The sequence below is a fragment of the Peromyscus maniculatus genome, chromosome 15 (genome assembly GCF_049852395.1).
Source record: "Peromyscus maniculatus bairdii isolate BWxNUB_F1_BW_parent chromosome 15, HU_Pman_BW_mat_3.1, whole genome shotgun sequence".
Lineage (NCBI taxonomy): Eukaryota > Metazoa > Chordata > Mammalia > Rodentia > Cricetidae > Peromyscus > Peromyscus maniculatus.
Window position 1 is genome coordinate 34,884,660 of NC_134866.1, and position 27,068 is coordinate 34,911,727.

The window sequence follows — 27,068 nt, forward strand, 5'->3', positions numbered from 1 at the left end:
TGCCAGGCAGGCCTGAAAGGACAGGTGGCTGACTGGAGGGGCTACTGGGGATGGGAAACCATTGTAGAATATTAGTTTAAGATGTGTTACTTTTGTTTATGTTGCGATTGTTTAACTCTGTGAACCTGTGTTACTGTGCCTGTCTAAAACACCTGGTGGTCTAATAAAGAACTGAACGGCCAATAGCAAGGCAGGAGAAAGGACAGGTGGGGCTGACAGGCAGAAAGACTATATAGAGGGAGAAATCTGGGAGGGGAGGAAGCAGCCAGAGAAGGAGGAGGCCTCCAGGGGTCAGCCACCCAGCAACATAGCAAACCACAGAGTAAGAGTAAGATTTACAGAAGTAAGAGAATGGAAAAAGCTCAGAGGCAAAAGGTAGCCGGGATAATTTAAGTGAAGGGAAGCTGGCAAGAAACAAGCCAAGCTAGGGCTGGACATTTATAATTAAGAATAAGCCTCTGTGTGTGATTTATTTGGAAGCTGGGTGGAAGGCCCCCCAAAAGAACAAAAACAACCAACAACAGGAAACCCCCACCTGTCCCTTTCCAGCCTTTACCCAAGTAAAGGATTCAGGGAGGAAGGGGTAAGGTTCACATAGTGCCATTCACAGCGAGTTCAGAGTAGCAGCCCCAAGTAGAATCATACATCCTAGGACCACAGATGAAATGTGAGGACAAGTGTTCTATTGATGAGTATTTGGAAGTTATCTAACAGTTGTGTGTGAAGAGTCCTTTATACTTATTTTAATCACACCTGTGTATGGTGGCTCATACCCGTAGTCCCAGTACTCTGAGGCAGGAGGAACTCCACGAGTTTGAGGTTAACATTGGCTACAGGGTGAGTTCCAGGCAAGCCTGGACTACAGAATGAAACTGTCTAACAAGTCAACCCCTTCCTCCAATTGTTTGAAAGAAAAATTAATCACAAATAGATTTTTCTGTTGCTTTGTTCAAATGAAAGTATCTGTGGCAAACACTCCAACTGAAGTGTGAAACAACCCCATGCCTCACTGAGAACAGAAGAAAGGAGGAAGGGAGAGCATGTGATCTTGCATCTGCGGCAAGCTTTCACAGGGCTCCAGGCAGCCACAGGTTTAAAGTACCGTTTATTCTCCTCTACCAGAAATTCCAGCTGAGGAGAAGAAAAGACTTGGGGGAAGAAAAAAAGAGAGAGAGAGAGAGAGAGAGAGAGAGAGAGAGAGAGAGAGAGAGAGAGAGAGAATTTGTTAAACACAGGCCTAATGTTTTGAAAATGAATACACAAAAATAATCCAAAACAAGCCAGACTCCACTGCCTATGCGTCAACATTAAAGTAACAACCAAAGGGGAGCTGGACGGAATTTCCTCCAAAGAGGCATTACGTTCCAGAGGAGACTTGGAAGCTTGGTGTTCTTCCACCTCTGGAATGAACATTTTTGGATGCTGTGCAAAGGCTTCTCACAGCAGTCACCTGTGCTGGTTCCTGCTGTGGGATGTTCTGTATGTCCTGTGGGAGCCCTTCTTGGGTTCTTTGTGGCGTTACCCAGCAGGTCCACATAGAGGATGATTAGGACCATGGGCCTGAGTGCAGGTGTCTGAGATGGTCTGCACTTGGCTGTGCTGGGGGATGGTCTGTATGTCAAGTTGTTCTGATTGATCAATAAATAAAACCTGATCGGCTGTGGCTAGGCAGGGAGGATAGGCGGGACTAACAGAGAGGAGAAATAAAAGGACAGGAAGGCAGAAGGACTGACTGCAGCCGCCGCCATGACCAGCAGCATGTGAAGATGCCGGTAAGCCACCAGCCACGTGGCAAGGTATAGATTTATGGAAATGGACTAATTTAAGCTATAAGCACAGTTAGCAAGAAGCCTGCTACGGCCATACAGTTTGTAAGCAATATAAGTCTCTGTGTTTGCTTGGTTGGGTCTGAGCGGCTGTGGGACTGGCGGGTGACAGAGATTTGTCCTGACTGTGGGCAAGGCAGGAAAACTCAAGCTACAGGTTCCCTTCCTATTATTTCACGTTCACGCCCCACTGCTCACTTCCCACCCACCATTTACCCAAACAACCTATGCAAATCCACTCTTAGGGCAGTCTCCACAAGGACAGCCTTCACAGCAGCACACAGCACCAACAGACACACACACACACACACACACACACACACACACACACACACCCCGCCAGCAAGTGAAGGGCGAATCTAGCCCCATGCTCTTACACGGGGGAGGGGGGGGGTGTGCATCCCTAAATGAAGCCAGGCATGCACACCACCGTTTCACTCAGATTAGTGAGCCTCACGGGGTTAATAAAGCAAAATCGAAGGCCATACCAAGGGAGGAATAGACCACCCGACACCGCCTTCACAAATCACCAGAGATCAATGGGTTCTGGACAGCAAAAAAAAAAAAAAAAACATTAAGAAGAAAGCAAGTTATAACAGCGGCTCCATTTGTTAGAAGACTGGGCTCTGCAGTGAAGGACTTGAAGCAAGTGACTTTACCACTCCAAAGCTCTGCCTCCTGAACCAAAACACAAACAGAAGAGTGGGGAGGGGGGCGGAGAGCAGGGGAAAACTATTCTTAGAGGCCAGTGAGATGGCCCAGTGGGTAAAGATGCTTGATTTCAAGGCGCTTGCTTTCAAGGTCCACAGCCTGAACTTCATCACCAGAACCTGAACCAGCTCCTGCAAGTTGTCCTCTGACCTCTACACACATGTTGTGGCAAGTGGAGGCAGGGGTGCATGCATGTATACGCAAACACACAATGGATCAGAAAACAAATAAATATAATTTAAAAAAAAAAGAGAGACCTGTTATCCACTTTATGGGCACGCACACACACAAACACACCAAAATGGCTGGCATGCAGCGAAAGCTCACTAAATGTTAGCTGCTTTTATTTATTATAGGATGAAAGAGGGTGGAAGGCTGAAAATGAACTCCCTTAGATAGGTGGCTTTGGCTTACGTGGGAGGGGGGGGGGGTCATTGCCAAATCCAAGCTGTGATCACCTAGCATCTTAGTAGGCACTCCATAACTCTGTGGTAATTTGTCAAAAATAACGCTGTTCAGAACGAGAACGTTTGCTATCACCACAGCACAGCCATCATTCTCTCATAACGTTCTGGAAAGGACGCCACCGCCTTGGGTAAGGCCAGACTGTCCAGCTGAAAAGAACTGCTGTTGAAAACCGACATGCAATGCTATTGGGCTTTTCATTCGAACACAGTGAAGCCCAAAACTATAATCACCTTACATCAGGAACCAATACATCTGCCCCAACATCTTTCCACTGACTTCAGAGACGGGAAAGCCTTTACTTCAGATGCGCATGCGAGACAGGTGTTCGAAGAATACCCTGATACCTGGAGGCCCTCGAAGTTGAACAAGCACCTGGCCAGGTAATAAATTACCACCTCTCTGTGTTCCTTCCCACTGAAACCTAAGTGCCATCACCTTCCGTAAGCCAGAGGAAAACTAAAAACCACAGTCACAAGACAGGGCACAATGGGGCTCAATGGCCTGTGAGTTTTTCAGAACGGTGAGGAAAGAGCACGTTACCTTTGCAGAATGCTCCATGGTGACCACCACTTTGGTCTTGGAACTGGACACTAAATCCATAGCTCCTCCCATTCCTTTCACCATTTTCCCCTGTAAAATAGAAACAGAAAATGAGTAGTCACGTGAGCGTTCACTTCCGTCACAAGAGGAAGTATGCCGTCAACTTGCCGGAACAAGCCACTGTGGGAAACACTTCCTGACCATCACTACTCAGTCCTTGAAGCTTTGGAACCTAAAACTTGTAATTCCCTTAGCCTGTGGGTTGAAGGAGAAAGTTAAGAATGATTTTCAAAATATCTTTATTATTGTTGTTGATGTTGTTATTGTTAATCGTGTGCATGGGGGTGAATGACGCGGAGGTAAACGTGACATGGCACGCACGTGCAAGTTAAAGAACAACTCTGTGAAGTGTGTTCTCTCCCTTCCACCTTTTGATGGGTTCTCAGGATCAAGTTCGGCCCACCAGGCTTGTGCAGTAGGCACTTAGCCTGCTGGTTCAACTTACCAGCCCCCAGGATGGATATTATAACCTCATTTAACTACTAAATGCTACTAATACAATTTTTGTGGACAATTTATTAGTAATAAGACAATCCGTGAATAAGAAACCAATGTAAGAACCTTTGTAGAATTCTTGCAAAAATATTTGATTGAAGCCTGACTCCTATGCCCTCCATTTCTTTCTTTTAAACAAGCAGTTGCTATTACTGATTTTTTTTTCCCACTACAGACACTTTCTAAAGCACATCTGGGTTTCCCATGGATTCACATTAGTAGGCTGAGGCACTAAAGACACTCTCTAGTAGTGACTAATCATGAAGGTGGTTCTGTCTGTCTATCTTTCCAGCTCTGGGCTTTCATCTTGAGCTTGGAAAAGAGAGAGAGAGAGAACAAAAGGAAAAAACACATTTCCAGTCAAGCAAAAGCAGAAACTAGAAGCTGCATTCAGAACCATCCTGCCATCGCCCATCTATCCCTCCCCATCCCTTCAGCTCCATTCATTATTCATTTATCAACCACCTTCTCTGTGCCATGATGCACAGGCAAAGACTCCCACTGCCTGCTCGGTCTCCTGGATACAGAGTTTTGGAAAACACAGGTGTTTCCAAAGATGATGAAATAAATCCTCCCACGGCTCAGTGAAGATATGACTTCTAATGTGGAAACGTTTTATTTATTTATTTTTAAGCTCAGTCCTGTTGCTCATTTGTCAGTAAATACTCTCCAATCATCTCAGAGCTCTAAGGAGATTAAGATGGGCACCTGGATTTAAAATAGGACCTCAAATCCAGGACTCGCGAGACATCTCCGAGGTAAACAGCATGACGCCAGCATGAGTTAGATGAACAGCAGGTAGGAAAGGAGGAAGTGGCTGGGCGCTTTGTGGCTTAGAGCCTGCCACCAAAGAGGTGGGGAGCAGCTGGCAACAGTGGAGGGGAGAGGTGTGTGGAGGACGCAGGATCAGGTGGCTTCAGACAGGGAAGTTGGAAACAATGCAAAATAGCCACATGGAAATGTGCAATTTTAACTTCTCCAATCAATGCTGTGACCCTTAGTCAGGGGGAACTTTAACAGACTGGCCATCAGGTCATCACATTTCCACAGAAAAGACCAATGTCCTTACAGCTCAATAAATATGGGAAAGCCACAGACAGAAAACAGAAAACCAGAAATCAAGTTAATGTGCTATAAATCCCTTGAATTAAAAAAAAAAATTCTGGCTTAGAGTACACCACAGGCAAATTTTGAGACACGATGATGACCAAGATTTAAGAACTTATGACAGCCTCTAACAGGAAGCTTGCCCAATTTAACTAAACCTAATGTACATATTTGAAATCACTTCAATTAGTTAAAGACTTACAGAGAACCTCCTGAGTACAGAATACAGAGCTGGCAGACACATAGCATGTTAAACAATTCTAGAAAAGCCACCTGTTTGCTTCTATTAAAAAGAGTCCTCTCTCCACTCACTCACCATAGATGGGGTCCTGCATCGCTCAGCTAAGTGAGCTGATGTTCTCCAGCCCCCAAAGCGCAGGCTGGAAATTTCACAGCACCATTTTTTTTTATTAAGAAATTTTTTATTCATTTTACATACCAATCAGATCCCCCTCTTCCCTCCTTCCACCCCTCCAGCCTTCCCCCTCCAAGCCATCCCCTCATTCCCTCCTATAAGAAGGTGAGGCCTCCCATGAGGAGTCAGCCGAGCCTGGTACACCCAGCACCATTCTTAACCCTGAAATGCCTGCTTCCCAAAGTGAAAAACCGCACAGGACTGAAACAGAACACCTGCATCTGTTCTGTTAACCTCTGTGTGGTACTGACAAAATAGCAAACCTCTCGGAGTTTCAGTTAAGTACCGAGATGCCTAAAATAAGACTGTTTATCTCTGCCATAGAGCTGTGGTTAACCCTGCATAAGACAATGTATGCAAGTGTATGGTAAATAAAGTTTACAAAGGTACTCATGTAGATGATCTTCAGTCAGGCAATTCAACGTGTTGAGTACCTAGTGTAAGCTTGATACTACTCTAGGAATCTTCAAAAATAGGATTCTTTTCTTTGAAATGCTCATTGTCTAGTTAGAGAAGAGAAACTGTGAGTCATTTTTTAAAAAGCTTTAGATGGAGAGCAAGCTTTCTTTCTCGGAAAGTGGCATTCCCCACGTCTCCCTCATCCCCAAGACGCAGCTGAGTGGCCTTTCACTTTGTCCTGTCTGAGTGTAATTCTATGATTACAGGGGTTTCCAGCTTTGTCCTTCCCGCCCTACTGGCTCCTTTCCTCCTAAACCATAAATAACTGGATGAGGGGATTAAAGGAACTCAGACATGTTCAAGTCGTCGCAGAACATGGAGGGTGCACCTGGTAAGTGTGCCTGGAGAAGGGATGGAACGAAGAGACAGCAGCATTCTTACCAAGAGGAGATTTCAGTACACTTATTCACCAGTTGAGGCAAGTAATACTGAAAAATAGTAGAGCGGCGCTCTCAAATCAAAGTGTTTCCAGTAGTAGCAATAAAATGTTCAGGTATCTGGCTTTCTTCCCTTTTAGTATGCTCAACACATTGTAAAAGGAAAATAGAATGTTTCCTACCATCTAAACTCCCCAAAGACTTCTGAAACAGAATCAATTACTGAAGGAAGACAAGTGATTCTATCTAGACTGGCGTGAGAGAAAGAAAAACAGTTATCTAAGGCATACTCATCGTTCCCTTTTAACCCGGCTTATCAGCCTTCATTTAAGACCCAACCACTTGCATTTCCCAGCTCTGCTGCAGTTAAGAGTAGCAGTGAGCCTGCATTCCAGATAATGGAAAAAAAGAAAGGTGATATTTGTGACTTCTAGGTGCTGGCCTATAACAATCCCTGTACACATTCTTCATGTTCTTTCCCCTTCTGCAGTATGGACATGGAGAGGCAACATGACAGAATATGGATGAGCTCTCTTCATCTTGGGCCCTTGCTTGACTGTGTACAACAAAGCCCACTTACTCAGAACCCCATTCCACTATTCAACATCCAAGGAAAAGCAAATGTTTTGGGTGCCAAATCACTGGACCTGGAAGACTTATTTGACACAGCAGCTAGTTAGTATTAACTAATTCAATGAAGTGGTGACCAAGTATGTTGAATGGATAGCAAAGAACTCAAGGTAGATTGACAGTTAATTATATAATGGGGCAAATGCAAGGGGATTAGGAAGGCTCTTCAGAGGCAAGAGGAAGATGACTCTTCCAGACACTATACTGGGTACCGTAATTCACTGCTCTATCCAAAAGTCTGGCACATATTCTTAAGAAGGCACAGTATTCTTTCTCTGTGAGTGAGTGAGTGAGTGAGTGAGTGAGTGAGTGATAAGTGAATAGAATGGATCTGTCAAGAGAACAGCTGAAAAGGAATATAGGTTCTACTTCCACACTCATCTTCCTCCACCAACTCAATATCCTATTCAACATGCAAAACAAAAAGCTGAAAAAAAAAAGGGAATTAAGGCACTAAAAATATAGTTTTTTAAATAACTCATGAGAGAAAATTGACACTTGCAGAAAAATAGGCCTGTAATGAAGAAGAGGTTTGGGGCATGAGTTGAGCATTGGGCAGAGCGACACCAAGCACAGCCTCTTTAAAACTCTCATCAGCAAACGCATATTTCTTGAATGGTGAACTTTAGATCTGTAATGTATCCCCATCTAGCATAATGGGGAGATGATTGCTGGATGTTCAGCTTATAGCCATCTCATCATTTTTTCATTTAAAGGCTGACCCTGATATCAAGCATGAAAAGAATGCAATAAAATGAGCTAGAAATGTGGTATTCTCCATTACGACAGAGTCACACAACACTTCTAAAATGATAATGTTCCAACTATGATCCTTAATCCCTAACTGTTCACCCAGGGTCTGCTATACAAGTACCATGGCAGAAATCAGAAATAAAAGACCATTATTTGCCTCTGTGTGTTTACTTGGGTCTGAGTGGCTGCAGACTGGCTGGGACACAGGAAAACTTTCAGCTACAATTATTATTTTCAATAAAAATCCAGGAGATAGACTTCAATTATAAATCAATATCTTCAATGTATTTCATCTGCTTTGTTTCTATTTACTAATGCTAGAATTTTTTTCTAAAAAGTAAAACTATTAAGGTATTAATATTAAAAATGTTAATGCATCAAACTACAAATATTCAGCTACATGTAAAAAGAAAAATAATAAACTAAGCTCTGAACATGATCATATAATTTTTGATGATTTTTGCAAGGAGTTTGAGTATTTTGGAGAGTACTGCAAAATATGCTTTAAATAAAATTTAAAAAAAACATGCTGAAAATTATTCATGACACCATCTTTTTCATTAGGCCAGAAATAGCAACAGATCAGTTCTAGATTTGTTACTTTTCAGTATTCTGGTCTGAAGTGAGAAACCATTGAATCATATATAGAAACAATTTATAGCATTTTTAAGTGGCGGCATGTGCTGCAGTAGGAAATGTGAAACTCCTTGGAAGTCCAAGGGAAGGATGGCTGTGGGGCGATTTATTAATAAAACTGGCACTTGCTGCTCAATATTAAACACCAGAACATGAAGTACCCACCTCAATCCAAATATAAGCCTCTTTATTTCTGTCTTCCCCATTATTAAACAATGCTCAAGGGAAGAAAAGTTCTCCTTCGCATGCTCCCAGCTAAACAGTAGGAGAGAGGCAAACTATGATGATTAAATAATAACATTTGTTGAAACACAAAGAAAGCAGGCTATAACTGCTTTTCTTTACTGACGATGAGGATTTTCAGTTTGTCTTAGTTTACAATGAAGTTACAGCAGAGTGCTTTCCTCCTTGCATTAGAGTTTTCAAAACCCTAAAAAGACAGCAACTTTCCTTTCGCAGATTTCCTTCTATTTCCCAGGACAGGTGAATTGATCATGTAAATGAACTAGCGTGGGACTGGAAATATAATTATATTCTCCATTGCTAGGTAGGTAAAATTGCTTATGCACCATAAATATCAGTTATCCATCATAAAATGGCCTTTCCAGAAGCAAAATGCAATAAACTTGACATTTCATTTTAATAAGCACTTTTATTCTTGTTCTTGCAGGGACCTGTTTCATCAGTTACAACCCGCCCTGGGGCTCCTCTGGATTTACTCCTCTGAGTTGAAACTTGGGTCCCTCCTGGCCTGTGCCTTTACAAGTGAGAACTGGACTCAGTGAGCTCTCTGGCAGTTGTCCGATTTGAGAGGCCGCTTTGGAGTTCACATCCTCCAGGCATTTTACAGTGTGTTCCACCAACTGCTTGAAACTATTCACTCAAAAGTTTCCATGGCACAAGCCTGGCCTGGTTCTTCAGGCCCCTTTGGGAACTCCGAGGTTCCTTGGCATCCTTTCCCCAAACCATCTTAGTGGGATGGTCAGATTTAAGAGTTCTCTCCTTGGCCAATGGCTCTTGCCTCTACTTTTTCTCCAAGAGTGACTTCATCGGCTCTCCTGAACATAAATTGCCTTTGCCTCTGCTGCTATTTCCAGTTCAGGTCCTCTGAGCTTCAGACTTCAATGTCTAAAATGCTTCAGAGGTCTCTGTGGCAGCCTGATGGCTGATTCCCCAGTTTTTCCCCTAATTCCTTGGCTCATGTGATAGATTTTTCCAGCCTTCATTAAAGTCATACAAGTAAGTTCTGGCCAATGAAAGTGATGTACAGTATTTCAGGGCTGGACCATAAGACTTCCCAAGAATGATCCATGTTCCTGAACCTTCTACAAAGTACAAGCTGGAAATGGCCAAACCTGAATAGAGGAATCCCAATCCTTGAATCATTGTGCATAAGCCAGTAGTTGGCAGTCACAGATACTCATTTTAATTCTACATGCATGAGAAATAGAACATGATTGTTTATAGTGTGTTAATTAACATATGCCTCGGCTCAGTGTGTTCCTAATGAAATTAGGTGTTTTCATTGAGGCAAATCTTGCTTACCTGTTAACTTCCTAGGTCATCCACCTCAGGATCCAAATCAGAAATGTTTTTATCTCCTGCCTCTCCTTTATGTCCCAACCAAATCAGTCATTCAATCACTGAGAACGCAAGCTTTCCCAACACTTCTTAAACTTGACCTTTTCTTGTCCAAGCCAATGTTCTCACAATTTCTCCCGTCATCTGTGTCCAGCCTTGTGCCTCCCAAACATCCTAGCCAATGAAAATGGGAACTGATCTAAGTAGCTGATTACACTCATTCTCTGCTTTAACCCTCTAAGTGGCCGCAAAGTATATCTGGGTAAAGTATAAGCAACTCAGCTTGAAATGCAAGCCAATGAAATCCTGACCCATGCCTTCCTCACTTCCTGATTTCCACATTCTTATCACCATGGCAGGAACCGTAAAGTGATCAGACATTACGTATGGCTGTTGAGTGTACTTTCACAGTCAATCCGCAGGCAAGTGAACCCCAGCACGTCTTATATAGTCAGCCATGATTATTCCTCCAGAAAGTCTTCTCCAGTTCCCATCTTACCTTACTAACAAGAAACGATGAGGGACCGACCACTCATGAGTACCTTCACAGAATCCATGAATACGGACATTTTAGAATTTATCACATTATTTGTAATAATATGGAGCTGGTGGTCCCTGGTGGGTGATGACAAAACCATATAGACACAATTTAAGTCTTTCTTATGAGAAGGGCACTGTCTGGTCAATAATCACACTCTTACAATTCAGCCACCTAAATGGGAAGCCTCCAAGTCCCCATTCAGCTAATATCATGTGCTAAATGCATCAGGGGCCCTGACACCTCATATAGAGAGGATACCATCAGCCACAGATGGAAAGCCTTATCTTGTTAGCTAGAACATAAGCCCCTCATCTTCCTGTTCAGCTCAAGCCCAAAAGTGACCGATACATAGTAGGTTTCATAGTCGGTGTTTAAGCAAAATTGAATTTATATATTTAAAGTAAGCTCTGTTTATAAAATACAGAATTTGAGAAGGAAAGCCAAAGTATAACAAATTAAAATTTGGGGTTTTACCTACAGGAAAAAAAGAACAGCAAGGAGAAAAATCAAAATCCAAAGCCAGGCATGAGAGCTTATGCCTGTAATCCCGGCACTTGGGAGGGTGGGGCAGGAGGATCATTGTAGCTCAAGGCCAGCTTCAAATACATAGTGAGTCCTGGACTAGCGTGGACTACAACAAGAGATCCTATCTCAAAGAAACAAAACCAACTAATAAAAAGCCCAAAGTATTAAGGATATGATAGGAGCTTGAGGAAAGACAGAGGACCGCAAGTTTCTACAGCAAAGAGGAAAGGGAAATACGTACCCACGGATAGGTAAAAACAAGAACTTCTCAGGATGTATGCTCCTTAATGCATTATAGAGGTGATTCAAATTACACACACACACACACACACACACACACACACACACACACACACACACACACCAAGTCATCTGACCACCTGAATTTCCATCACTGTTATCTTACAGGTTTTAGTTTTCCCCAGACACAATCATAGTAGCTGGATCTGATGAAGACATTCAGAGTGTTTCTCATTGCTCCCTAGAGCAAGGAGAGTAATAGGTAAAAACACGGATTAAGGGAAAGAACTGGACCCGTAAGAGGTAATAAAAACAAGATGTGAAACTGACCCTCACTTCAGGCACAACAAAGTTAATGTTCAACGGTTCCTTGAGTGAAAATGGAGGCAGAGACCAAGACATAGCAGAGAATATGGTACTCTGAATTGATCCCAATAAGGGACCATAACTTTTATATAATAACTTTTATATCCTCCTCAGGGTGAAGTGCTAAGTAAATGTTATTTCATAAAAATACAAAATATACTGAATTTGTTGTTTATTTCTCAAAGGGGGAAAATGTCATGTATAAGTTAACCACAGAAAAAGAACTTAAGAAACTTGATAACCTAAGCCATGGTCATGAAGTCAGCCTCTACTTGACATTTATTGGATACCCTCTCCTATCTCTGGCCACGCCAAATTCTTTGCTTTGAACACCTCAGAGTTCCTAAATGTCCTCCTTTGTTCCTGGGGTGGACTAAGACCAACAATGCAAATTCCAAAGCCTAAAACCTAATATTTCCTTTCAAATATTCTCAGAGTAAACTTTATGTCCCCTCAAAGTACAAGGAATAAATTCTGCTATAATTGATAGAATTATAGAACAAGTACTGTGTATCAACTTTAAAATATTCTTGATTACACAGAAAATTTTTCAACCACCTGTAATTTCTAGTTCTGGGACAAATTTCTGAAAATTTATTCTCTATAGAAACTGTTTATGTCACTTTATAAGAGAAACTATGGAGGTAAAGCTACATGTTTAAGATACTATTTATGTCAAGTGAAACTGAATAAACAATTCCTCCTGTAAATGAAAGATGTCTTTTAAAGCCATGATCAGAATCTTCATTGATTTAGTATGGGGTAATCCATAACAACCAGTCATGTATGCTAGAACATGTCAAAAATGGAATAGGCCTGATTCCTAAAAAAAATCAATTAACTTCATATATGAAAAGTGAGTTTTGTTCCTGCTATTAACCACAATGAATCTCTTATATCATAAAAGAGTAAATACCATTCAAGAGTGCTTCTATAGCGTTCTCATGAAACATCACTCCAACAAACAAAACCCCAATACATCTAACATTGGCTGCCATCAATTATATCAAGGCCATTAAACATACCTGGCTATAGGGAGTGAATAAGTACTTCTTAAGTGAACTATGCAACAACATATTGTCCTTTCCTAACGTACAAGGGATGTGAGACCATGTTCCTTTTGCTGATGCCATTACAACGAAAGCACATTATAGAGGTTAACTTCTTTGTCACAAAGATTAGTTGTCTGATCTATTTTCTGGACTAACAAAATGGGCAGTCAGAAAAAAGCCTATTCCTTCCAGCGATGCTCAAAGCTGTACCTTCAGTTTTCACTGAGTCTAATCACAACACGGCAGAGATGAAATCAAACATCACTTGAGCTGCCTTACGTTCACTGTCTTTGCCTGGCCACCTTCAAAGGCATCGGTGGGAGGAATCTGAGCAAGTGTTTCAGAATAGATGTATGAGGTGCTTCTATTTAGAATGATTTAAGTGCTGTGATAATAGTCATTCATTAAACAGAAACAAAAATAGGTACCAACACCACATTCAAAATCCCAAGGATTTATTTTTCTTTCCATTGGATCACCAAGGAGGAATGTGCGTGCACCAAGGAGGAATCCTAGGAAATCATCCACACATGACCAAGTATGACGTACAAACACATACATTCTGTGTGTTGGGTTCAATTATACATTCTAATAGTTTGAGGGTATAGGGGTTAAAAGGTCTCATTCACCACCATACAACTATTTCAAAGCTTATGCCACTTTTAGGAAGTTCCTGGATAATCCATGGGAAATAAGAACTAAACCAAAAACATTTCTATGGACGTGCATGTATGAGGATACATCAATTTTAACAATCCACTGCCATGGAATATTAAATTATTGCTGTCTTTGCTATCTGAAATAGCCAGTCTCGGAAATTTTCCTTTCTGATTCCTCAAAGAGGATGTCAGAGCCTGAGCCACGACAGAGGCACGCTTGCCTCACCATCACCTCCCACCATCTGCAAAGCTCTGAAGAGCACATTACAGAATTATTGTAATTACACTGCCATTTCTGACAGCTGGATGGGACTTTTACAGTGAGAGGCATGGTGACTGAAAGAACATTACTGAGGAATACAGTGAAGCTAGCAACAGCGTTTTTATCCATAGCAGATAAGATAAAAAAAATAGGGTAGAAGATAATTTAAAAGTTTTTTTTTAAGCTCACTAAGAGAAATTATGAAAGAGCATGTTGTAGACACTAAATGGTGTTTCTCTATTAAGCAAGTAAAAGTTTGGATGAAAGAGGACAAAATCATTTTGAATCTATTTTAATTATATGTACTCTGTCTGCACCTCAGCTAATGCCCAGTCTGAGGATGGTGAAGAACCAGCGGGGAGTGGTTGGTTATGAACGTTAGTGGCAAACTGGTCTTGCCCTGGCTTAGTTAGAAAGCCTTGTTTTTTATTTCAGGCTCAACTCTTATTCTATGAAGAGTGCTTCTGACATGAGAGGCAGGTCTAACTCTGGTGACTGAGGAAGTCCCGTTTCTGACACTTGGGGATCCACGGGCCTCCTAAGTACCACTGCATACAGACTCACAGTGGGAAGCCAGAGCTCCTGGAGGTCCACAGAAGAACCATGACCCTTCTGAAATACTAGGAATACGGGAGACCTGAGTTGATGTAGCAAGAGCCAGGGGTCCTGACATCACAAGCAATGGCCACTTTTCAGAAATCAAGAGTTCACTTTCTCATTTGCAGACTTTGGAACCAGGAGTGCTGCTATAAGCTAAAAACGACTCTTCTTCAAACCACACAGAATGAGGTGCCAATAAGGATCTTTTCAAATACCAAGATTGGTTCAAGGGATTGCTTTGAAATTAGAGACATGAACACTCTTCAAGAAGGAGCTGTGTCTTGTTTTTCTTTTCCTTTGTTTTTTTTTTTTCCTCCATGACTAACTAGGTTAAAAATGGAAAGATGTTTGCATTCTTCAAAACGCTGTAAGTGACGCAGTGGGGACCCATCCAGGTCTGTGACCTTAAAGGCCAGGAACAGTGACCACCTTACATAACAGGCACAGCCAGCACCCACATCTTGATGAGAAACCAGACCACCTGAAGGAAGAATTTTCCGCAGTGAGATGAGCATCTTTTGTAGGGCCAGCACATGAGGAAGCACTCAATGAAAACTGATAAACATGGGAGTGTCCCAACGAGATCTAAGTGTGAGCCAGCCAAAAGATCTCCCAGTGAGGATAGGTAGAACACATAGAGCAAGATAATAAGTAGCACCGTGTTGTACCAAAGGAATCAAACCATGAATAAATACGAAAGAAGAAACATTTTCTCTCTAGAACAACTGTTAAAAAAAAGTATACAGCATTTTCTGTTTACACTCAATACTTCTGACAACAAATGTGTAAAAATTTTCTTCACAGGAAAAACTTCTCAATTCTCCTAACACCTGCTGTGTGCTCGCCAATTCAATACAATTCTGACTTCAAACATCTGGTGTTCGTGTAGACCCACAGGAAAAGGACTTGGTCCCACAAGAATGACCTTGTCATACCTCAAAAGACAATTGTAAATATTAACTCTCAACATTTCTGATCATCTATCTATGAAGTCAGCAGCTCCCACAACCCCCTTTTGGGTTTAGCAATTGGCTAAAACAGGTCACTGAAACCTAGAAGGCATCTGACTTCCTGCCGTTTGTTACAAAGGACACGCCCAAAGACCAATCAAGTGAAAGATACCTAGAGCCAGGCACTACCGGACACATGGAGTACAGCGCTTCTGTGTTGGCTATACCACCTTCGGGACTGTATTCTATATCCGGAAGCCTCAGACCCCATCACCTAGGGCTTTTGTAAAAGTCTCTCTATGTAGGCATTGATTAAATCATCAGCATTGGTAACTGAACTGGATCTCCAGGCCTAGTCTTCTCTCCATGGGGAATATAATGACAGTTCTATTGAACTGGTGTCGATCTAATCATGGCTCTGGAGACCCTGAGTCACCTAACTCGGTCATAGATAGAAAGGACTTGCCATCCACAGCTGATGCTCCCATCAGGAAATTCCAAGCAATTTAGAGAGTCAGGGTAGATGTGTGTTTTTCTTACTGTTACAGCTTCGCTTCAATAGGCAGAAACTCATCTCCACTGACCTTTGAAGGGGGCTAAATGCACTGAACTGCCTTCAGAGAATAAAGTAGCATTCTAAGAAAAAGGGAAAGGGAAAAATAATATTTAATTGTGAACAAACCTGGAAAACCAAGTGACAGAGAATAGAATGTGCCATGTGATGCCATTCGCTTTTAAGTCCAAGAAGGACATTTTTACCTATCCAGTATTGTTTCTTCAACCAGTTAAAACTTATTTTTAACTGGTTAAAATCATCCAAGTAATATGGGCATGGTGGCACATGTCTATAGTCTCAGCACTTGGGAGACAAGCAGCAGATGACTACAAGTCTGAGGTCAGCCTCATCTACAAACTGAGTTCCTACAAAGCGAGGACTGTGTAGCAGGACCCTGCCACCAAACGAAACTTGTTGGAGAATATTATTTTAAGGTGTGTTGCATTTGTTTGTGTTGCATTTGTTTAACTCTGTGAAGCTGTGTTACTGTGCCTGTCTAAAACACCTGATGGTCTAATAAAGAACTGAATGGCCAATAGCAAAGCAGGAGAGAGGATAGGTGGGGCTGGCAGGCAGAGGGAAGATATAGAAGGAGAAATCTGGCTGGAAGGAGTAGCCAGATAAGGAGGAGAACATCAGGGACCAGCCATCCAGCTATGCAGCCAGCCATGGAATAAGAAATAATGGAAGGTATAGAGAAATAAAGAACGGTAAAAGCCAGAAGGCAAAAGTTAGACAGAATAATTTTAAGTTAAGTAAAGCTGGCTAGCAACAAGCCAAGCAAAGGCTGGACATTCATAATTAAGAATAAGCCTCTGTGCAATTTATCTGGGAGCTGGGTGGCGGGCCCCCCAAAAGAGCAGAAACAAACAACAACAAAACTAAATACAATAAAGTTATACGTATCAATGGAGGAACACAATATTTAAAAACATGTATATATTATACAATGTTTAAGCCAGTTTGTGGTGGAATATCGTTTGTAATCTAGGAAATAAAGCTTGCCTGAAGATCAGATGACAGAGCGAGCCACAGAGTTAGCCATAGAGGTCAGGCAGTGGTGGCACACACCTTTAATCCTAACCCTCGGAGGCAGAGGCAGAGATTTGTCTGGATTTCTGTAAGTTCAAGGCCACACTAGGCTACATGAGATTAATCCAGTCGAAAAAAGAATCAGAGCCAGGCAGTGATGGCACACACCTTTAATTCCAGCACTTGGAAGCTTAAAACAGGAAGTGATATGGCTGGGCAGAGAAAAGAATATAAGGCTGTAGAAGACAGAATTCGTGCTCTTTCAGGCTGAGGAGTTGGTGAGGTAAGAGGTAGCGGCTATGGCTTGCTCTGCATCTCTGCTTTCACCCTGACATCTGGCTCCTGATTTTTATTATAAAACCAATTAGGATTTATGCAACACCAGTTTAAGCATATCTGTCTTCTCAAACATTTGTCTTTCTTAGGACAAAACCTTTAAAAATCCTTTCTGTGTATATAGTGTGGTACAGAATCAGGGTTCCATGAATAGCATAAGAACGTCTCACTCCAATCTAACTGTAATTTAGCACTCGTTAATCAGACTTTCCCTACCCCACCCCCTAAGAGAAAATCATCAGACAAAGCCTTACTGGAGGACATTTGACAGGCACCTGGTCAATACTTCTCAGGATGGGCAAAGTCATGAAAAATGAGGAATGACAGAAACCGTCACAAATCAGATAACACTAGAGAATAATCGATGAAAATTCTGGGGCATTTACATCTCCTAACTAGACTATTAAAATTGTATAAGAAAGAATACAATATACAACCCTGAACTGGATTTTGAACAGAAAGAAGACATTAATGGAAAGGGAAAACATAGAATCCACACATAGACTATATTTATGTAACAGAAATGTGTCCATGTGTATTTCTCAGTGCTGACAAATATGGCACAAGCCATGGTAATACAGGATTATAATAATGGAAGAAACTCTATTCTATCTGTGATAATTTCCTGTAAATCTAGAGTTACTCTAATTTTTTAATTTCTTAAAAAATAAAGTTCCACTTATTATTTGCCCCTGTGGCTGTTCATTTTTCTGTCAAACTGAAAATAAAACAGATTAGATGCTCAAATTTCCCCCCTCATGGAGGCTGTTTGTTTCTCCATCAAACTGAAATAAAACAGAGATTTGGTGCTCAAATCTCCCCCCTCTGATGTCAGTATTAAAAAATTATGAATTAGACCTTTGTTGCACAATAAACTGTAGCTGAAAGTTTTCCTGTGTCCCAAATGGGACACAGGAAATCTTTCCAACTAGAAAGAACTGCTTCTCTCTTTTGTTATCATGATTTCTTTTTACTGTTGTGATTTATTTTGTTCGTATTGTACATCATTCAATAAACTTCATTTTATGAAGGTAATTCCTTATTAAGGAAGGAGGAAATGTTGTAATTATATTATAATCATAAAAATAATAAATAATAAAACTTGTGGTACTTACATCCTTTATTAAAAACAAAAACATGGAAAAGTTAACTAAATTACCTAAAGTTATAAAACAAGTCAGAGAAAAAAGAATGGGAGGAAACCTCTTTCCACTTCCAGGGAGAAGTAATTGAATCCCCACAGAAGATGTTTCCTATCTTAAAGCACCCATTTGGTTGAACTTATTGCATTATTCTTCTTTCTTATTGTTTCTAATCTGTTGGATGGTGTTAATTAATTTAGTTAGGAGGCAGACAGTAAGCCTGGACATGTCCTATATAGCTTCAGTTTGGACAACTTCTAAAACTACAGATTCTTTGGGATGCAAATTATAAAACTTTTCAAAATCCTTATAAACAAACCAACCTGAAATCTGTGACTTAAGGAAATCAAGTTTCCTCCAAAACAATCCTCATGAGCAGCAGTTATGTTCAGGGTGGTAACCTGCTAGCTGACAACATCTGTCAGCACCAGAATCCACTTCCAATAAAGTTTTGTTGAAAAGGAAAAAAAAAGACAAACATACAAATGTTGTCTTTTCAAGGTAGCTCCTTCTGTTTTATTTATGGATTCAGTTTTCAGTTTCTTATTACTTAGACATGTTCTTCATTGCAATAAGCCAAATGGACAAAGAAGATCTAAAACACGTCAAAAACTAGTATGGCTCCTATGCTCTATGCACAGACGATTGTAACCAAAGTAGGAATCGGGTATTTCACCCAAAACTGTCTTTGGAAATTGGTGCTCAGAATTTCCCTTAGTCACTAACTTGGATAATCGAATATACATGATCTTACTCATTAATAGTTCTCAATAGTTGAAGGGTTGTTAAAATATTTTGAAGACTGGTTTGAGTTGCCAAGTGATAATACGAACAATACTGACTTTTTTGGACACAACAATATTAAAAAAAAAAAAACTATATGCAGAAAATCCCTGCCATAACGGCATACTGTCTGAGGGAGACAAATAGAGAAAGGTAAGTAAAAAAAAAAAAATGGTTATTTTGCCAGTCTGTAAAAAGGTCTGAAGAGAGGACAAATGAGAGATGTTTTGAAAACTCATGCTCACTCTGCTTGCCTTACACATTTAATGTAAAGTCAAAGGAAATCTTGATGGTTTAAAAATTTTATGTCATCATAGCATATGCTCAAATGAAGTAACTGCTATCTCCAATCCTGAAAAATAGCTGTGATCTGACCCAACGCTCCTCTTGGGGGCCATGATCTGACCCAGCACTGCTCCTGGGGGCCATGATCTGAACCAGCACTGCTGCTGAGGCCCATGCAGTGATCTGACCCAGCACTGCTCCTAGGGACTGTGATCTGACCCAGCACTGCTTCTAGGGGCCCATGCACTGATCTAACCCAGAAGTGCTCCTGGGGGCTGTGATCTGACCGAGCACTGCTCCTAGGGGCCCATGCACTGATCTAACCCAGAAGTGCTCCTGGGCGCCCATGCAGTGATCTGACCCAGCAGTGCTCCTGGGGGCCCTACTCATCCACACTGTAGTGTGTGTGTATGACTGTGTGCTAGAAGCCCTTTAACAACAATCTGAACACAGCAGTATAAAATGGTAAGAAGCACAAGCATTTGGAAGCAACCAATGAACCCTTTCTACAAATAATGCCTCATCTTTTCTGGTGTATAATTTTCATTGTATTCCACAAGTTTAAATGTGAAGCTATTTTCATGAGTTTTAAGTAATTTGCGATTTTAGTTATGATTGTTTGTTAAGCAAAAGCCCATGAGGAAGGAATGTGTGATAGATGTTAGGGTTTTCTAACCTTTGATAGAAAAGTAAAACAATAATTATAACATGAATAGTGTGATTTTCACATCTGGGTTGACTTTTAGAGACTGCCCTATATTGAAATGATTCCATATAGCCAAATCCTTGAATTACTATAGGCTCCGCTATGGAATGTGGAAAATTTCTGATTCTCAAAATATTAGAAGTTTGAGCAGAACACCAAGGTTCTGACATTTTACCACATCTTAGTGACTTTTTCCTATCCATTCTGATTTTCTATTATATCAGAACACCTTCAACTTAAATATATAAACTAACAGATTGATAAAGTTAAGATTTTAGAGTTAAGGTCTCTTAAGATTTATTAAATCTGAGACTTAATTTCACAGATTAAATTTGCCTATCTGATCGGGTACAATAGCCATTTGTGGTTGTACAAATCTGGATTATATTATACTAAAAATTCAGTTCTTCAGGTACATAGTCAAAGTTCAAGTGCTCAGCAGCCCTGTGACTAGTAACTACCATATTGGACAAAGTGCATGATGCATTTTCTCCACCACAGTTAGGGGTTTGCACCATACCACACTGGTATAAAGTCACAGTTTGTTTGCAGCAGAGTTAAAGCTAAAATTCAGGTCATAATTTCTATTTTGATCTGCTCCATACTAAGCCAGTGTCTATGAGAACTAATGAGGGATCTGAATGTAGAAAACATCAGGCTAAGTCAAATGTGAGCTTATCTAACTTTCCTGCACAGTTATTTTTAAAATTCCAGTCATGGACTTGACCATCAAGGAAATCTAATAAATTCCAAAAGATGATAAGAATAAGTCCCCAAATACTTGAAATTAGGAAGAAACCTTTTCTAAAAGAAAGCAAAACACATTAAAATCACCCAGAAAGTAACCAAAATGAGAAGTTTATGTCAAGGCTTATGGAATATAATTAGTCACATTCAAGTCAACAGGGGAACCTTAAATGTATTTATAATTTATAATTGAAAACATGATAGATAAAGGAAAATTCAGTTTCCAAATCTAGAGCTAGTAAGTTTCATATGAGAGGAGGGAATTAACAATAATAAAAAAACAAAATTAATAACTCAAATGTTTCCTATTTTAAAAGGCAGAAGATTTATACAATCTAAAGAAAAACCAGAGTATAATTATGAGTTAAAAACAATTTTACAAGCTTAATTAAAAGCGATACGATAAAAAACTGAAAGATAAAGAATGAATGACAGATACAATTGCTTTTGAGAAACGTTAAATTATGCAAGAATACCACACATTCTTTCAGAAAACTGAAAATCTAAAAGTGGATGTTTTCTAAAATATGCTTTAAGAAAATTATCCCAACAAAGGCATTAAAATGTGAGGTCACCAAGCATAAAAGTACTTTATACATTTTGAAAATCTGACTGTTGGAAGAGTAAGAATGGTTTAACATTGATCAACTTAAATTACATTATCAAATCAATGATTTAAAAAAGTATGATCAAAAGATTAAAATGCAGGATAAAATCCAACTGTCATGCAGTTTTTAAATTGTCCAACAATTTATATATGTTGGAATAACTCTAACCAAGCAAGTAAAAGACTTGTATAATAAAAACTTTAAGACACTGAAGAAAGAAATTCAGGAAGACACCGGACAGCAGAAAGATCTCCCGTGCTCATAAATTATTAGGATTAATATCATGAAAATGGCCATCCCACTGAAAAGAATCTATAGCCTCAATGCACAGAAATTGAAAAATCAGTCATTAACCTCACATGGAAACACACACACTCACACACACAAACAAACAAATAAAGACTAAGCAAACAAAACCAAACAGAATAACTTAGGAAAATCCTGAATAATGAAAGAACTGCTGGAGCTACTGCCATCCCAGATTTTAAGTTGTATTACAAAGATATAGTAATGAAAATTACACAAAACAGACATGCTGACCAATGGAATTAACTTGCAGACCCAGCTATATTGTTCATACAGCTAGCTGGACATTTAATGTTTGTGAAGCCAAAAGTACACACTGGAGAAAAGATAGCATTTTCAACAGATGGTGCTGGTCAAACAGGGTAACTATATACAGAAGAATCAATCACCCTACACAAAACTCAACTTCAAATGGATCAAGAAGCTCAATGTAAGACTTGATACACTCAATCTCATAGAAGAGAAAATGCGGACTAGGCTTGAACTCATTGGCACAGGAAAGGACTTTCTGAACAAGACACTGATAGTGAAGGCATTAAGACCAACAATTAATAAATGGAACTTCATGAAGCTAAAAAGGCCTCTATATACAGCAAAGGACACTATCATTCTTTGAGCAAACAATCAGCCTACAGAATGGAAAAAGAACTTTATCAATTAAAGATCTGATAAAGGGCTAGTGACTAGAATACATGAACTAAAAGAAAAACCCTGAAATTCAAGAAAAGAAATAACCCAATTAAAACTTGGGTATAGAATTAAACCGAGAGTTCTCAAAAGATGAAACACAAATAACTGAGAAATACTTTATAAAATGCTCAACATGCTTAGCCATCATGAAATGGAAACCAAAATTACTGGAAGAGAAAAGGAATGGCTGTGGGATGTCTTTCTGTATGCTGTGAATATGTGTTGCTCAGATTGGTTGATACATGAAGCTGCTTTGGCCTATGCCAAGGCAACTTAGAGGCCAGCAGGAAATCCAAGGAGAGAAAAGGGAAAGAGAAAGGCAAAGTCTAGAGGGAGACACCAGCCACCACTGAAGGAGCAGCAAGATGCCAGCAGACCAGTACTGCCATAGAACACGTGGCAAAACACAGATTAATAGAAATGGGTTAAGTTATAAGAGCTAGCTAGCAAGAAGCTTGAGCCATAGGCCATGGCCATACAGTTCACAATTAATATAAGCCTCTGTGTGTTTACTTGGGGCCAAGCAGTTGCAGGACCAGGGGTGGGAAAAGATTCGTCCTGACCTCAGGGCCAGGCAGGACTGGAGAAACTTCCAGCTACAAGGAATCATCAATATCACCCAGCTACAAACCCTGCAACCTATAACATCAACCTGCCTACAAGATACACCAGGGCAACAGTGGCCCAAATGTTATGGAAGTAACATTTGAGATTGGATTTAAGGCCCATACCATGAGATAGGACCCATATCTGACACTGCTAAAGTGGCCAGGAGCCTGAGACTAGATAGGTCATGGGCCCTAAGGGAAAACCTATCACTATTACTCCACTAAAGGAACAAAGCTCCTAATACATATTGCTACACCTAAAAATCAGAGCATCACTCATCTATCATAAAAGTTTATTCTTACATTAGACAGTAATTAACACAAACTCACAACTAAATACTATACAGAGATACTATACAAAGAGTGAGGCACTTTGGAGCACTCAGTCTTAAATAGAACATCTTTACCAAACGCCTTTCCTCAAGGCTCAGGAATCTATGTAGAAGAGGATGTAGAAAAAAATGGTAAGTGCCAGATGTAATAGATGTGATCAAGGAAATAGTATCTTCCAGACACAAGAGAACTGGTACATATATGAACTCAGAGGGACTGTGATAGCACCCGGAAGATCTGCACAGGTTCAAAGCAGACAAAATTCCAGCACAGATAGAAGAAATGAGCACAAAGTCCTACTGCTAACCTCGAAGCTATTTCCCATTGATAACCTGCTGGGAAAGGGAGAATCAGTATCCTCCAATGGAGCGACATTGGGTACATCAACCACACTCAGGGCAGGCTCTATGCCCAGGAGGAGTTGTCCAACACAAATCAGACTCCATTTTTTTGTGTGTGTGTCTATTTTCTATTTTGTTTTTGGTATTTTTTGTCTTATTGGAATTTTTGTTTGATTTTTTTGTTTTTTGTTGTTTGTTTTTTGAAGAAAGAAAGAGAGAAAGGTTGAAGTTAGGTGGGTAAGGAGATGAGGAGGATCTGAGAGGAGTTGGGGAAGGGGAAAGAATATGATCAAAACATATTGCATGAAAAAAAATTATTTTAAAAATTATTTTTAATATTAAAAAGGAAAACATCAAGTATAATACTAAAAGTTAAAATTCTGAATTGTTTCATTAAAATAAAATCTTTAATCATTATGAATCACTTATAGTATCTTAGAAATTATATTAAGTAAAGACAAGAAGATAGCTGGCATGAGAAAACCCTACTTGAAGGGTAACATTGTAGACTAATACAAAAAAAATGTGCATTTTAAGTGAGGTATACGATCAATAGTAAATAATTTCCTTCTATATTATCAAGCCATTTTGAAATTTAAATGCAAGAACTAGCTCAGAATATTGACAAAATCTACAAAATAATGCAATGAAATGAAAGTGTAATGAAAATAAAAGAATACATGAATAAAAGAATAGATTGAACAGTCCTAGGTAATCTCTTGTATGTGACTGCTTCTGGTGTCATGCTTCTGGTCAAGGAGACTATCACAAACGGTTCCTAGTGAACACATGTAATACTTGGTGCTCTGGAGGCACATGGACAGCACTACCCACCCCTCTTTCTTATCTTCATCCTAGAAACAACCCTCGGTAAGGTGGAAGGCCATATTGGTGCTGCTCACAGCTCTCCCATCACTGCTAATAAAATGCATAATACAAAAAGGGAAATGTTCCAGGCCTGGAGATAGCTCAGACATTAAGAGCATTGGCTGCTCTGGAGTGGATCCAGATTTGATTTCCAGCCCCTATGTGGCTACTAGCAACTCCTTATAACTACAGTTCCAGGGGATGTGATGCTCTCTTCTGCCTCTGCCAACACCAGACACACACATGGTGCAGAGACAATGTTCAGGCCCATACTCGTCAAGTAAATATAAGATAAACTTTTTTTTTTTAGGATGCTCTAATGAAATCTACTGGATAAATGTTATTCTTTCCATCACGCGTTAAAAATAGAGAGTTGCAGTCTAGAATCTAGAGATGGAGAGATACTTCCCAATGTGCTTAAAAGAAGATGGAGGTTTCTGTGCAGAGGGAGCACACATTGAATTCTTCCACCCATAATACTAAATGCATCAGCAGCAGACTCAGCCTGGAGAATGAGCTCAAGTGCTGGAATAGCTAAGAAGGAGCTTTCAAACGTGAGTTCAGTCACTTCAGTTCTCTACATTCGGGTTTTTCTGTTGTTCTGCAACTGCATATTAGAGAATAAATTTCTTAATTCCTTACTGGCAGGTGGGATAACAGGACTGTGATCTATAAAACAATCCTTCCCTGAAAAAAAAAACAAATCTGAAAGGATTATTTCAGAGACAATGTGGAAATATTATAGCTATGTGTTTCCACATATAAACACGACTGTATCTAAACTTAAAGTGTTGATCAAAATGGTCTCTAACCCAAAAGGATAAAGTAGGAAGTGACAATTTCATGAAGCGTAAATGTCAAATTCAGTGATTTAATAAAATTTAGTGTTCAACAGTCGTTAGCCTTTGGCTGCAGGGTCACACTGCCATCAGCCCTGCGGTTTCATTCCCGAAGTCATCTCAGCTGCACCATTAGTTGTCATATTACTAATAATGGGCGTCTAGAAGGTCTCATCTATCATTTCTAATGTTTCCTCTCCTTTCAAGTGGGTTGTTTAATGAGAAGGGGCTGCTGCTGCAGTCATGGGGATGCATCATTAGCCAAACATATTATTGCAAACATCACATCCATTGCTCGGTTTCTCTCCATAAAAAGAAGAGGGAGAGGGAGAAGGCAAGTGAATGTGAGAGAGAGAGGGAGGGAGGGAGAGGAGAGAGGAACAGACTTCCCTCTATGCAAGGAGTCTGCCTTCGAACACCAGAAGAGACACAAAGTATTTGAACACATTCTTAAAAGTACTTCCAGAAGGGCTTTAACCTGAATAATACTGACTGTAAATAAGGAACATTTTTTTTCAACATAATATTTTCCAGACATACACAGATAAAATTATTTTTGAATAAACAAGCACTGTATCCAAGTAAAGAGCTATAATAAGTAACTTAAAGGTCTGGCATGATGGCTCGACAGATAAAGTACTAATCATTACAAATGTCAGGATCAGAGTTCAGACCTTCAGCATCCACTCAGGGCCATGTGAGTGTGGTATTGTCTGTAATCCCAGCCCTGGTGAGACAGAGACAGGATACCCAAGGCGTGCTGGCTAGCTGGACCAGTGGGAATGTCAAGCTCTGGTTTCAGTGAGAGATCCTGCCTCAGAAAGTAGAGTATGATCAAGAAAGAAACCCACCCTCAGTCTTGGGCTGCTATACTCACACACTGTGTTGTGTGTGCTCTTGAAAATAATGCAAGCACCAAGTTTCTAATTGGCACAGAAAGTGCATATATATGTACAGTATTAATTTAGGTCTATGCTTCTCAAATGATGAAAAATAGGAGTGGAAAACTAGTATCCAAATGCCCATTTTTCCTCTGCCTTAACAATGCTCATGTCTTTGGTGCATCACGAGGGCCTCTGTCTCCAGTACTGCTCACGTTAGGCAGCCCTGCACTGTGGGCAGCTAGCTATTTCATGCTTTCAACAACCAGCTCTCCTAGATGATCCTCCACATCTGCGTTCCTTCTTAAGTCAATAATCTACGCCAGCTGTTTTCCAAAAATATCCATTAGGAAGGCACCAGAGCAGACCCAAATGTAGGTTCCGTCAGCTGCACATCTTTCCATGTTTTCTTAGCTCATCTGGGGTTTCACCATCACCATGCCGATCAGGGAATAGGAAGGAGTGGAACTACTGTGTTGTCAAAATTTTCCCTTTTTGGATACTCAGAGGAAAATTGTTAAAAATCTGTGTACATGAGAGCAATGCTGCATACTAAGAAGATATTAAAGGATGAGACAAATAGCATCCACACCATTTTCTTGTCTTAAGGTCTCAGCGTTTATTATATTCTGACATAGTAATGATCGATGCAGATGCAATGGTACTGAGAGCTCAAGACTTATACAGCCAATGAAAGATTATTACACTTAGTGGAAAGATAAAGTCAATGAAAAATGATGTAATAAAGCTCAACT

The 27,068-nt window shown here is 40.2% G+C and overlaps 1 protein-coding gene across 1 annotated transcript in view; it reads right to left on the reverse strand.

Annotated features, from left to right (window-relative positions):
- Oxct1 (3-oxoacid CoA-transferase 1) overlaps positions 1-27,068 on the reverse strand; it is a 127,264-nt gene that overhangs the window by 21,247 nt on the left and 78,949 nt on the right. Inside the window, exon 14 of the mRNA XM_042261494.2 lies at positions 3,546-3,635. Within this exon, the coding sequence (XP_042117428.2) occupies positions 3,546-3,635 (90 nt within the window). The remainder of the gene's footprint in view (positions 1-3,545; positions 3,636-27,068) is intronic.